This window comes from Carettochelys insculpta, chromosome 21, assembly GCF_033958435.1.
Source record: "Carettochelys insculpta isolate YL-2023 chromosome 21, ASM3395843v1, whole genome shotgun sequence".
In the NCBI taxonomy this organism is placed as follows: domain Eukaryota; kingdom Metazoa; phylum Chordata; order Testudines; family Carettochelyidae; genus Carettochelys; species Carettochelys insculpta.
Genome location: NC_134157.1, coordinates 20,781,353 through 20,794,282, shown reverse-complemented (window position 1 = coordinate 20,794,282; position 12,930 = coordinate 20,781,353). Strand labels below are relative to the sequence as shown.

At 47.8% G+C, this 12,930-nt stretch overlaps 1 protein-coding gene across 3 annotated transcripts in view; it reads right to left on the bottom strand.

The window, feature by feature from the left end:
* Nucleotides 1-105: 105 nt before the first annotated feature.
* The window catches only part of GSN (gelsolin), a 50,652-nt gene continuing 37,827 nt past the window's right edge, over nt 106-12,930 (bottom strand). For all 3 annotated transcript variants that reach the window (XM_075015437.1, XM_075015436.1, XM_075015435.1), the window contains exons 9-17: nt 12,693-12,908; nt 8,820-8,953; nt 8,104-8,194; nt 6,150-6,320; nt 4,770-4,944; nt 3,503-3,627; nt 2,078-2,155; nt 1,278-1,338; nt 106-497 (exon numbers count right to left, since the gene is read on the bottom strand). In XM_075015437.1, coding sequence (XP_074871538.1) covers nt 328-497; nt 1,278-1,338; nt 2,078-2,155; nt 3,503-3,627; nt 4,770-4,944; nt 6,150-6,320; nt 8,104-8,194; nt 8,820-8,953; nt 12,693-12,908 — 1,221 coding nt within the window. In that variant the 3' untranslated portion in view covers nt 106-327. The remainder of the gene's footprint in view (nt 498-1,277; nt 1,339-2,077; nt 2,156-3,502; nt 3,628-4,769; nt 4,945-6,149; nt 6,321-8,103; nt 8,195-8,819; nt 8,954-12,692; nt 12,909-12,930) is intronic.

The following is a 12,930-nucleotide window of genomic DNA, read 5'->3' as shown; positions in this document are numbered from 1 at the left end:
AATTCTCTGTTTCTGGGTAGTCCACATTTTAGACATGCACTGTTATAAAATTTCTGTTTAACCCAGTTTTCTTCCAAGTTGCTGAAACAAAACAAACATGACCACTTTTAGTGTTCGCATGTTCCACGTAAGCTTTATTGTATTAAATACTGTGTTCAAAGCAACGGGTAGGGTGATAGGACTCATCATGAATTTATTTAATTATTGCACAGCTAGTTGGCTATTGAAAACAGTTGCCATGTTAATGTGTCTCCAGCAGGAAGAAGTAGCTCTTGTACGCAATGAAGGCACCAAATTTGCTCTATTTAAAAAAAGGATCCTCTTGACTTAAGCAGCCAGCTCTGCCATGGCCCTCTCCAGAGGATCAACAGTCCAGTAATCATTATCCCAGCCCAGGAACCAGCCTGAGAAGGTGGGAGGTTCGAATCCTTGCTTGATGATCGTGATGGGAGTTCTCTTATCTCGGTTGGCAGGATCCGTTTCAATGTACCTTTTAGCTGTAAATACACAAGTAAAAAGATCCCCAAAATCACTACAGTTCCTGATGGAGCTATTGGAGAAAGAGGCTCTGGAAAAGCTAAGTGAGGGACAGAGGCATGCTGTCAGGGTGGCTCTAGTTTCTAAAATGTATTTTTAAACAAGTGATTTTGCTAGTGGGGTTTTTCTAGGTCTGCTGGCCTAGGTCTGTCCCAAGAGATGCTTTCGATCACAAGCCCAGCAGCATGAAGGGTTCACTCAGGGATACAAACTGCTCCTTTCACATGTGATTTACATGACTGCAGCCCTAGTGAATATTACTATTTAAACAACAAAGCACCATCACGTCCTGTCAGACACAAAATGACTACTTAGTTCCCATTAGGGATTTAACTTTCCATTAAGAACAGTTGTTTACCCACATTTAAAAAAAAAAAAACTGCATGTGTCAACTTGACAAGACTATATTGCTCATCTGTGCATTTAGGTATAGAGCTTAAAGAGCAAGCAGCAGAGAGAGGGAAAAAAGGATAGATTCTCTGATTGGTATAAGTAAAATCCTTCCTTTATCCTAAGAGTTATTTTGTCACTGCTGGAAGCAGAATGCAGTATGTATAACAATCACTAGCTTATGGACCAGAGATCCTTCCAGAGGTAAGCAACACCTTGTGAATGTAGTACATCAATTTTATGCTCTCACATAGACAGGAGTTTTTCAAAACATTCAACTCCAAGTGAGCAAACTGAAGGTAAAGATAAATAGAAAAGAGTTATGTAGGAGAGAGCCACATGATTGTTACCAGATGTCACAGCCTCAGTCTTTTCTTCTTCATGAGCCTCATTTCCAATCCAGACAAAGACCTACAAATTAACCATCAAACGGTGTCAGAAACAAAATGCCTTTATTGATGCAAAACAAGACTGAAAAATGTCTCGGAGCATGATGCAGGGCTAGAACAAATCCATGCTACTTTGACTGAATTTCTCACCTACTCATACCAGTAAACAAAGTGATTGCTACTGCTGGTGAAGTCTGTGAGAGAGCTTTTGGCCAGGAATAATTCTACAGCATGGGAACAACTCCATGTTAATCTAATACATGGGAGAATCAGCTGGTGTCTGAACTGCATATTTACACTGAACAGCTACATTTGCCCCTCTGCAGGCTGCCTTTTGTTTTACCAGAGTGAGGCAATCAAGGAGCTGTCCTGTTCCCTTAAGCAATGTAATGAAGTGGTGTATGTTGACTGCCTGCTCAGGCACATACAAACAAGTCATGGAACCAGCCCTTCATGAATTTATAGTGTGAGAGCTACAGCAGACTGTTCTGGGATCCACCAGAACCTGTCTCCTTTGGTCCATCATCTGACCAAAGGAAGCAGCAGAATCCCAGCTCCATCCTCCACTTTTGAGTTAAAATTATTATAGTTTAATATCTGACCCGTCCCTGTTAGGTGACTTGTTCCCAATTTTGCAGCAGTGTGGATTTCACAATCCTATCCATTTCTATGGCAACTGTGGATCTCTCAGACTAAAGCCATATGGTCTAGGTGCAATAACCTCTCTTAGCTCCCCCCCTAGTTAACATATTGGAAAGCACCTGGTCCCATGTGTCAAGGATCATAACATCATCTGTAGCAAGGTCATCCTGGGTCAGTTCTCCGGGAACCTCTTCAATCTGAAAAGAATGAGGTGAGAGGGGGGGAATCAGATACTTCATAGAAAGCCATCCAAGTATGCACGACTTTTATGTCACATGGGGAAATAAGTTCATGGAAGCACTGGTACTGCCACTCAGGAACAAGGTATGTGATGGTAGCGGTTTGTCTTGCTACAGGCAATGAAGCCTTAGTGACAAGCCATGTCCATCATGTGGTCTGGCCCTTAAGATTTTGGGACAGCTGCAGTGTAAAAACTTGCATTGGATCGGGGCTAAATTATGGCTGTGAACCATGGACATTCACACAATCAATAATAAACTACAATCCTTCAAAATATTATGGGGCTTATGGTAGCGTTCCAAAAATGTCATGGGCAGACCACATAACCAATTTAAATGTGTAGGGCACGCTTTGAGAAGGTCAGGAAGTGATGCATGTTTGCAGACCAGGGAAGGGAAAGGTGGTGGCACAAGCACATAAGGCAGAAGATGATCTTAGGTGGACCAGGTGATATCCTGAGTGCATCAAACGGTGTATTCACCCACAAGAAGTAGCAAAGACAGAATGGGCTGCCATGGTTAGCCCCAGGAAGGGGCAGTCACATAAGAAGAGGTATGCAAGAAAATATTGGAAGACAGGATGAGGTCCTGGGAAGAAAGAGAGGAAAACCCATTACTCTCTCATTAAGGATCTGGGACCAGAGACCCTGCAGAGTAGGTGTGGCAATGCTCTGCTCTCTCCTAGCCAATTGGGATGATCTTGTGGGAGGAAAGCAGCACAGATACTGTCTTCTCCCACACAGTAGGGGACACCTGGTGGCGAAGGCTGGCCTGCTGAGTCCTGTCAGCTAGAGGGCTAACAGCTGAGTCATGGTAGCACTCATGAGGTGCACTGCCCCCCATGGCCCTGCCAAAATGTTCATTGATAATAGGGTGCCTCCACATGTCCCCTCCTTGCTCCTCTGGGTGGCCCTCCCTGCACCAGTCCCTCTGCAGGTTCCAGTCACCTCTGAAAGTGGGGGAAAGCTGTCAGCTGAAGGAGAAGTTGGCTAAGGCCCCACAGCTAGCTTAAATTACCCCCATGCTCCCAGGAGCCTGACTCCTAGCAGCCTGCAAAGTAGATCGGGCTTGGTACAATAGAGATCCACTGTCATGGGAACAAGGCTTGGGAGCTTGCTGCTTTCCTTGCAGCAGAATGGGGCTAGCACTCTCCCTGGGCAGAAGCCCCTGTGCATTTGTTGTTTGGGGTGGCAGGAGAGGGAGACCTGTAGCCTGCTGTGTCGCTGAGATAGGTCTTCCCCATCTGGGCAGCGGGAGGCCTTAAGTTTTGAAAGACCCCCTCCTCCCAGTCCGTTGGACACTCACAATGAAGCGTCCGCTCTTGTTTGAGCAGGCGAAGAGGCGAGGGGGGTGAACGTCCATCTTCCTGTCCTTCAGCCGGGGGGAGGTGCGATACGCTGCCTTTCCACCCAGTGCCTCCCAAAAGCTATCTGCAAGAGAGAAGGACACAGTGATGCTCCTTTCCCGTAGCCCACATCCACCTGCCATCACGCCACTGTCACTTCGCTAATCCCCTCTCCTGGCTGAGACCAGGAAGGGCAGCGGGACATACGGCTCATGCACAGAGAATGGCCATTTGCTCTTCTAATGCCCACTGCCAAAGTCCCCAGTGGCTGCTACCCACGCATGCAATGAAGGGTCTTTGGAGTAGCCATTCTGTGCCCGTGCAATGCACCAGACTGCCCAGCAGCTGACCTTGGAGCTGCAGTGGCAGGGCAACCCCCATGCTCTAAAGTGCTTTGTCCAAAACACTGGGGCAGCAAAGGTATCTCCCTTGCCCACCCCCAGGTTGCTTGGAATTAGGGGCCGAGGTTGAGCATGAATGCCAAGGATTTATGCAACAGGGCTGCCCCAGTGGCACCTCTGCTCTTGAATCCAGGTGTTCTGGAAGCAGCCACACGTAACAATGGAGCTAACGCAGGCTGGGGAGCGGCACGTGATCCCTGACGAGGGAGGGCAATGCCTCACACATAGGTAAGCTTCTAAGTAGGGCAGCAGCAGAGCACATGACGTCCCCAGCTGCCTGCTTGCACTTTGATCGGGAAGAGTCTAATGTTCGTCTCTTCGGAAAGGGGTGGGGTTGGCTTTGTCCCCAGATCATTTTCTAGCTGTTTAAAATTGGTTCCAACCAGGACCCTTCCCTAATGGGTCCCAAAGGCCTCAATAGCAGGGTCAGTAGCAATGAGATGCATGGAGGTTGGGTGGGGGGGATAAATATTTAGGCCCCTGCACAACTGACCTGATAGCAAGCAATGGGGGCTCAATGGCTGCCCACAGCAATCTCCCCTTTCCATGTGAACACCTCTCCTACTCCCCTTGCACTTCCCAGATAAGCCAGAGGCCTCCTAATGTGAATACCTCCTGCTGAGTTGCCAGCCTCTCCCCTCTATGTCAGACCATTTTTAAGTGCACAGAGCCTAGAAGGATCAGCTCTGCAGAGGCAGAAGCTCACCTTTTCACTGGGCCATGCTGTGGGAAGCCCAAATTAAATACCCTCTGGGAACTGCAGAGGACAGTAAGAAATGGCAGCTCCAGTGCAGGAGTCTCTATGGCCCAGCCCTGCATCCCTCACCTGGCTCGCTGCCCTCGGCAATTTGTACGGGGCGAACTCCCAGGATCTTCAGCACCTCTTGTGCCCCAGCGACCTCGGTGTCGCTGGCTCCTTGGCCAACCCAGAGATACGCAGCAGAAGGCGTTTTCAGGATGAATGCATCATTAGAGTTCAGTTCGCTAGCAACAGCATCCAGCTGGAAAACAACCGCACCGCAGCACCTCATGGGTCAGGAATTTCCCTACTGAAAGTTCTTTGTGATCCCCCGGTCAGCACCCCCGGCACTTCCAAACCAGTGTTATCCACCCACCATGCAAACAGCGACAACTAAGGGCTGACACTCAGCAAGATGCAGGTGAGCTGCTGGAATGGAAAGTTTCCATAACAAGCAAGAGAAGATTGAATTGGTGTGTGTGGGCGTGTGATGACCTGCCGCAAGAACAGGTAGGGCTGGGATCGTGCCAGATCTCCAAACAACAGCACAATATTTAAGTACAAACTTTAGGCTGCTGGCAGTGGTGACTGACCCTGGCGGGAGTAGAAATGCCAAACACACAGTAATGAACCAATACCCCAGCACAGAGCTAGGAGGCTGCTGGAGATACCAAGTATGAGCACGTAGGATTTGTTTTTTTCTAAGAATAAGGGGATGACTCTGTGTCCTGGCTCAAATTCTGTCTGGATAAAAAACACTTGTCACTTCCTGCCTTTTGCTGTTAAGCACCATTGTTGTGTGTTATTAAACTCACTGCTGCAGCCTCACCCAGAGACTGATGCTTTTCAATGGCAGGTGAAAGTCTCATTTTATATTAGTCTGCAAAGTCCTTTGGAGGAAAGCGTTCAACACCATAAATGGTACAGCTTGAACTTCTCTTGTCCAACACCCTCAGGACCTGACTGGTGCTGGGTGAGGGAATTTGCTGGGCTATGGGAGGTCAGTATTGTCTAGCACATCACCAGCACTTCCACTGCTTACTGGGCTCTTAGAAGACATTTAGGGGTAAATTACAGCTAAATAACAGCACAGAACACTGAGAGCCAGGACTGGGTGGCTGTAAACAAACTTTATGGGACCACAGGAAACTTGGCCACACCCATGATAAGTGGTTGTCCAGCTAACTAAACGCATGCCAGATTATGGATGTTGCTGGATGAGAGAGCTCTGGATTGGAGAGGTTCAACCTCTATTAATAAATTCATGGGAACAAGGTGATTATTCTGTTTACCCCCAGGAAAAGGGGAAGCTCTGGATAGCTTATCTAGACTCCGTTTGTTTCAATTTAGCACAATCCCACTGGAAGATGAACTGGCCTTACCTCTGCTCTCAGAGGGAATGTGCTGTGACAGATCTCATGTCTGCAAATCCAATGGTCCAAGTTAGCTGGCTATCCCACCACATACCTCCACAGCTCTGGTGGCTCCAGATGTGCTGGAACGGACCTGGAACAGCCGTGTGGCAGCGGGTGCTGTCTGACCTCCATCCCTGGAAGTTCCACCCTTGTAGACAATCAAAGGTTTCCCACCGAACATGCTCATCAGATGAGCTGGCTCCTTTCCCTGTATCACTCGTTTCTGGGGTGGGAGGAAACTCAGCATCACTTATGAGACGAGGCAGAGCAGCCTCAGGTTCCCAAACAGGCTGCTCCTCTTCTCCCTCAGAACATGCCCCTCCTGGGAGCGGGGAACCAAGCTGCTGCTTCTCATACACAATCTGGTCTGTGAGTAAATTACGCCTTAAAAATTGCAGAGTGGGGACCCATCTGCAGCAGCCCAACCCCAGTAGCAGCAACAAACACTAGCATAAAGAGTGAGGTGCCTTCTAGCAACACTGCTGAACCGCTCCCTTGTCTTTGCTTTCCTTTATGAAGTCCCTTGAGTGGGACTGGGACCACCTGATGGAGATGCAGCTATGAAAAGACCCTTGCCATATTGCAGGAGCCACCAGAAGAGATGGACTCTCACACAGCCACGGGGCAGACACTAACAGGAATCAGGAACTCTGCTGACCATAACCCAGAACACAGTGGGCAAGGCCTGAGTCACTACTACTGCTGAGGCTGCTGGTTTGGTGCAGCAAAAAGCCTCTCCTAGCAGCTCTGATGGGGCTGGGAGCACAGAGGCTGGTACACCATCACTGGGCTCTGGTGGCAGAGAACTGCACGAGGAAATGACCAAGCAAACAGGCCTGGATCCAATCTAATGAAAGGGAAACCGACTCTCACTGCAGATGTGAGCTGTGCTCAGAGGAGGATTTCAGTCCCCATGTCGCCTTCAGAGTCACGGGAAATCTCTGAACCATGCACTCAAGTTCTGCACATACACACTTTGGTATTTTTTTCTTTTACAAACAAGCTGAATGTTGATGCTTCCAGCTGGAAAACACTGTCCCTTCTCTGCACCCTCAGAAGCTTTCGCTCTTGGGAGAAGTAGAGAAGAGGCATGTTAACTCTTATGCTGCCTGCACTGCTCTTTATACCCCTCAAACAAGCACCTACCTCAGGGGTCAGCAGCCTTTCCAAGGCGGAGTGCTGAAATTTGACCTTTGGACCACTAGGTACGGTCCAAGTGCTGGTGATCATTTTAAAGATCACTAACAGTCCTACTTACAAGAGCTTCATTAATAAATAAATGAAGATGCAGAACTTTCCCATTGAGGTAGTGGCTGGGAGCATCCTCTGGTCTTTTGTTAAACCACAGGCTTTGAGCAAGCTCCCAGCTGCATGGGGTAGGGGGCGGGCTGAGCTCCCGCCTCGTGTGCTGATGAAAATTGGCTCGCGTGCCACGCGTGCTGACCCCTGATCTGCACTCTACAGAGATGGGCACTTTACAAAGCCCAAATGTACAGCTGTTTAGGAGGGGGTGGGTTTACTTTGCTGCACTGTGCCTTTGTGCCATTTCCCAAAGCTACGGCCCCTCTGGACAAGTCCACCCCACTGTGGATCCAGCTTGGAAACCTTGCGGGACTCGTAAAGCTCTTGGGGGGCTCTTTGCCTCCTTCTCTCTCCCGCATTTACCCTCCAGCGCCAGATGCTTTCCTCTCGACCACACTGCTTTTCCCTTGTACCTTGATTTTTAAATACAGCCAAGAATCAAATCAGATACATATGCTGACTCTGGCAGTTTGCACGTCAGAGCTATACAGTGGCCTATGGGAAAGGGAAGCTAAATATAGCCAAGGTTTTCCTCCTCCCTGCCAGCAAACCGGGTCAGCTACTGACCCTGCCCACCCGCTGTGATGATGGGAAGTTTATTCGTTCTGAGCAGCACAGTCTGCCTCACTGGCATGGGGTGCAGGAAACTGGCTTGCCCTGGCAAAGGCCCACACATGCCAAACAGGCACAGTGGTTTTGTTTACCTGGACTGGGCTGCCTCCCAGCTCTTCGTCCAGCTGCACGCTAAGGAATGCAGAGGTTGTGATTTCATCCTGGGAGGAATCTGCCCCCTGCCTGAAAAACAAAGGAAAAAAAATCTAACAGCCTGGCCCTCTGGGCGCAGGGAAGCTTCCCAAGCCCTGGAGAGGTTTGGAAAAGGCAAGGGGCTCCTGGCTGTTAACCAACTTGCACAGCATTTCCCTGTAGGTGTGGCAGGGGATCCACTAATATCCAGGGAGGAAGACAGCAGCAAGATCAGCCAGGGCAATGGATACCTTTACAAGGTGAGCAGGGATTCCTATGTATCCACGATCTTCCATTGTTCCCCATCTGTGGTACCTGATTTAACAACAGCTGCAGGGGCTGTTAGCCAGAACCACACACTGGAATGTTCCCTTAAGATTTCAGCTATGCAGTTCATGATGGTTTGTAAGCCACACCCCACAGTCACCCTCCCTGGCAGTGGCTGTTGCTTTCTCAGTTCCACTGGGGACTGTCAGAGGGCCCAACTACATGTGTCCGATTCCTTTCTGCACTGACCTATTCTTGCCCCACATCCTCCCACTTGCATTTAGTCTGCAGGGAGCAACCTAGTTTCCGGTGGATCACAAGGTAAGCAGCAGCCTGCAATGATCTGGTCTCACAGCAGTGGACCCCAGCATCCTGCAGTTCCAGTGCTGAGCATTTTTGGTTCTCTTACCAAGTGTAGATAATCTGTCCTGTTTTTCCACCGTGCTTGTAGTCATACAAGATAATATAGCTGTCCCCTCCATAGAACTGGCCGTACAGCGAGGGATTCACAGGCACCTTGGCAGAGCCTTCTATTCTCCATATCTACAAAACCAGCAGCAGGAGGAGAAATAACTCAAACCGTGAAATGTGGGAACAGGAGAAAGGATGTGATGTAACCAAGGGACCTTTTTTTTTCCTGTTTCTTTCACAGAATTCAACCTCCTCCAAGCCATGGGCCTGCAGTACCAACTGCTAGAGCAAGATGGTAAATGAACAACACCCTGCCATGGCTGAGAAAACACAACCTGGTGCAAGACCTCTGCAGAGAGGCCCAGAAGCAATGCAAAAGAACCCAGACCTGACCCCGATGCACCAAAAGGTGCAGAACCCTGGGGTGACTCGGAGTCAGGGGACGTACTTGTGGGCTGAGTGACAAGAGCTGTAGCTGGCTGTAGTACCTGAGAGTTTCTCCAGCCTAGGGCAACCGTGGACTGTTCTTTACAGACCACCATCTAGATCAGGCGTGTCCAACCCGCGGCCTGCGGGCTGCATGCGGCCCTGGACAGCTAATAATGCAGCCCCACAAGATCGTAAACTTTTAACATTATTATGTGATTTATATACATTAACTATATTATATATTTTATGTGCGGCCCAAGACAATTCCTCTTCACTCAATGTGGCCCAGGCAAGCCAAAAGGTTGGACACCCATGATCTAGATCATCCCCAATAGGTGTCTATCTAACCTGCTCTTAAATATCTCCAGCGATGGAGATTCCACAACCTCCCCAGGTAACTTATTCCAGTGTTTAACCACCCTGATTGTAAGGAAGTTTTTCCTAATGTCTAATCTAAACCTCCCTTGCTGCAGTTTAAGCCCACTGCTCCTTGTCCTGTCCTCAGAGGCCAAGGAGAACAATTTTTCTCCCTCCTCCTTGTAACCCTCTTTGAGGTACTTGTAAACCACGATCACATCCCCTCTAAGTCTTCTCTTTTCTAAACTAAACAAGCCCAGTTCTTTCAGTCTTCCCTCATAGCTCATGTTCTCTAGACCTTTAATCATTCTTGTTGCTCTTCTCTGGACCTTCTCCAACTCCTCCACCTCTTTCTTGAAATGTGGTGCCCAAAACTGGACACAGTACTCCAATTGAGGCCTAATGAGTGATGAGTGGAGCAGAAGAATGACTTCTCGTGTCTTGCTCAGAACACACACTCCTGTTAATGCATCCCAGAATCATGTTTGCTTTTCTGGCAACAGCATCACACTGTTGACTCATATTAGCTTGTTTCCACTATGACCGCTAAGTCCCTTTTTGCAGTACTCCTTCCTAGAGAGTTGCTTCCCATTCCATATGTATGAAGCTGATTGTTTCTTCCTAAGTGGAGCACTTTCCATTCTTCCTTATTAAACTTCATCCTGTTTACCTCAGTCCATTTCTCCAGTTTGTCCAGATCATTCTGAATTATGAGCCTATCCTTCAAAGCAGTTGCAACCCCTCCCAGCTTGCTATCACCTGCAAACTTAATAAGCATAGTCTCTATGCCAATATCTAAATCGTTGATGAAGATATTGAATAGAGCTGGTCCCAAAACAGATCCCTTCAGAACCCCACTTGTTATGCACTTCCAGTATAACTGCAAACCATTAATAACTACTCTCTGGACCTGTCTACGCTACCACTCTCCTTCAAAGGGAGGATGGTAAGTAGGGTGTTGGGCGTTTACTAATGAAGTGCTACACTGCATACACAGCACTTTATTAAGCAAATTGCCCCCCACAGCACTTCATTAGTAAACTCCAAACACCCTAATTACCATCCTTCCTTCAAAAGAGGGTGTTAGTGTAGACAAGCCCTCTGAGAATGGTTATCCAGCCAGTTATGCACCCACCTTACAGTGGCCCCATCTAAGTTGTATTTGCTTCATTTATTGATACGAAGATCATGCAAGACTGTAACAAATGCCTTATTAAAGTCTAGGTATACCACATCCACTGCTTCTCCATTATCCACAAGACTTGTTATCCTGTCAAAAAAAGCTATCAGATTGGTCTGGCATGATTTGTTCTTTACAAATCCATGCTGGTTGTTACCTATCACCTTATTTTCATCCAGATGTTTGCAGATGAACTCCTTAATTATTTGCTCCATTATCTTTCCTGGCACACAAGTTAAACTGACTGGTCTGTAGTTTCTTGGGTTGTTCTTTTATCCCTTTTTATAGATGAGCACAATTTTGTCCTTTTCCAGTCTCCTAGAATCTCTCCTGACTTCCAGGACTTCTCAAAGTTGATAGCTAAAGTCTCAGAAACCTCCTCTATCAGCTCCTTAACTACTCTAGGATGCATTTCCTCAGACCTCGGTGACTTGAAGACATTTAATTTTTCTAAATAATTTTTAACTTGTTCTTTATGTATTTTATTCTCTAAACCTACCCCCTTCCCACTAGCATGCATTATGTTAGGCATTTCTGCACTGGCCTTCTTGGTGAAGACTGAAACAAAGAAGTCATTAAGCACCTCTGCCATTTCTATGTTTCCTGATATTGTTTCTCCCTCCTCACTGAGTAGCAGGCCTACCCTGTCCTTGGTCTTCCTCTTGCTTCTAATACATTTATAGAATGACTTTTTGTTACCCTTTATGTCTCTAGCTACTTTGAGCTCCTTCTGTGCCTCGGCCTTTATAATCTTGCCCCTGCAGACACACATGGTTTGCTTATATACATGTTTTGTAAGTTCTCCTGCTTTCCACTTTTTATACCACTCCTTTTTGAGTTTGAGATCATGCAAGATCTCCTGGCTATGCCAAGGCGGTCTTTTACCATACTTTCTAGCTTTCCTATGCAGCGGTATAGTTTGCTTTTGGGCCCTTAATAATGTCCCTTTGAAAAACTGCCAACTCTCCTCAGTTGTTTTTTCTCTTAATCTTGCTTCCCATGGGACCTTACCTTCCAGCTCTCGGAGTTTACCAAAATTTCCTTTCCTGAAATCCATTGTCTCTATTTTGCTCTTCTCCCTTTCACTAGTGCTTGGAATCATGAACTCTATGATGTCATTGTCACTTTCTCCCAAGCTACCTTCCACTTTCAAATTCTCAATGTGTTCTTACCTATATGTTAAAATCATATCTAGAACTGCTTCCCTGCATTAGCTTTCTCCACCTTCTGAAATAAAAAATTGTCATGCATGAAGTCCAAAAGCTTTCTGGATATTCTGTGCCTCTCTGTGTTAGTCTCCCAACATACGTCCGGATAGTTGAAATCCCCCATCGCCACCAAGTCCTGTGTTTTGGATAATTTTGTTAATTGTTTAGAGAAAGTCTCATCCACCTCTTCTACTTGGCTGGGTGGTTTGCAGTAGACCCTATCACGACATCACCCTTGTTTTTTACCCCTTTTAACTTAACCCAGAGACTCTCAACATGTCTGTCTCCTGTAGCCATCTCCACCTCAGCCCAGGTGTGCACATTTTTGATATATAAAGCAACACCTCCTCCCTGTTTACCCTGCCTATCCTCCTCAGCTGACCCAGATTTCCAAGGGAGCAAGCAGTGGCCAGGACCTCTTTTCATGTGGGAACCGGGATTACACAGCAGAGAGAAGAGAATGCCCCAGCCTTTAACCCTTTGGAACACAATTTCAATACGGCTCCTTTGCTCCAACTCAGAGCCCAGCTAGAGAAAGAAGAAGCTATCCTGGGCAGTCCCCTTGTCCCTCATGCACTCCCAGAGGGTCATTCTCACCTCCCCACATGCCAGGAGGCAGATAACAGAAGAACCAAGCAGCACACTAGCTGGCCCAAGGATGCTGGTGCCACCACGCTCTCTCCTCATCACCCCATACCTGTTTCTTTCCAGAGCCATCATCCTCCATGCCGTGCTGGGCAGCCATGGCTGTGGAGTTGTGCAGCGTGGCAGCATCGAAGGGCACCTTCTCGACCTTGGCGATGTGGCTGGAGACATAGGCCGTTCCCAGACCCTCAGTCTGGTCCTTGTCCCGCCAGTTCTTGAAGAACTGCTTGAACAAGGGGGTCTCGCCACTCTCGGGCAGGACTTGGATCTGAAATGAGGGAGCCAGCCCA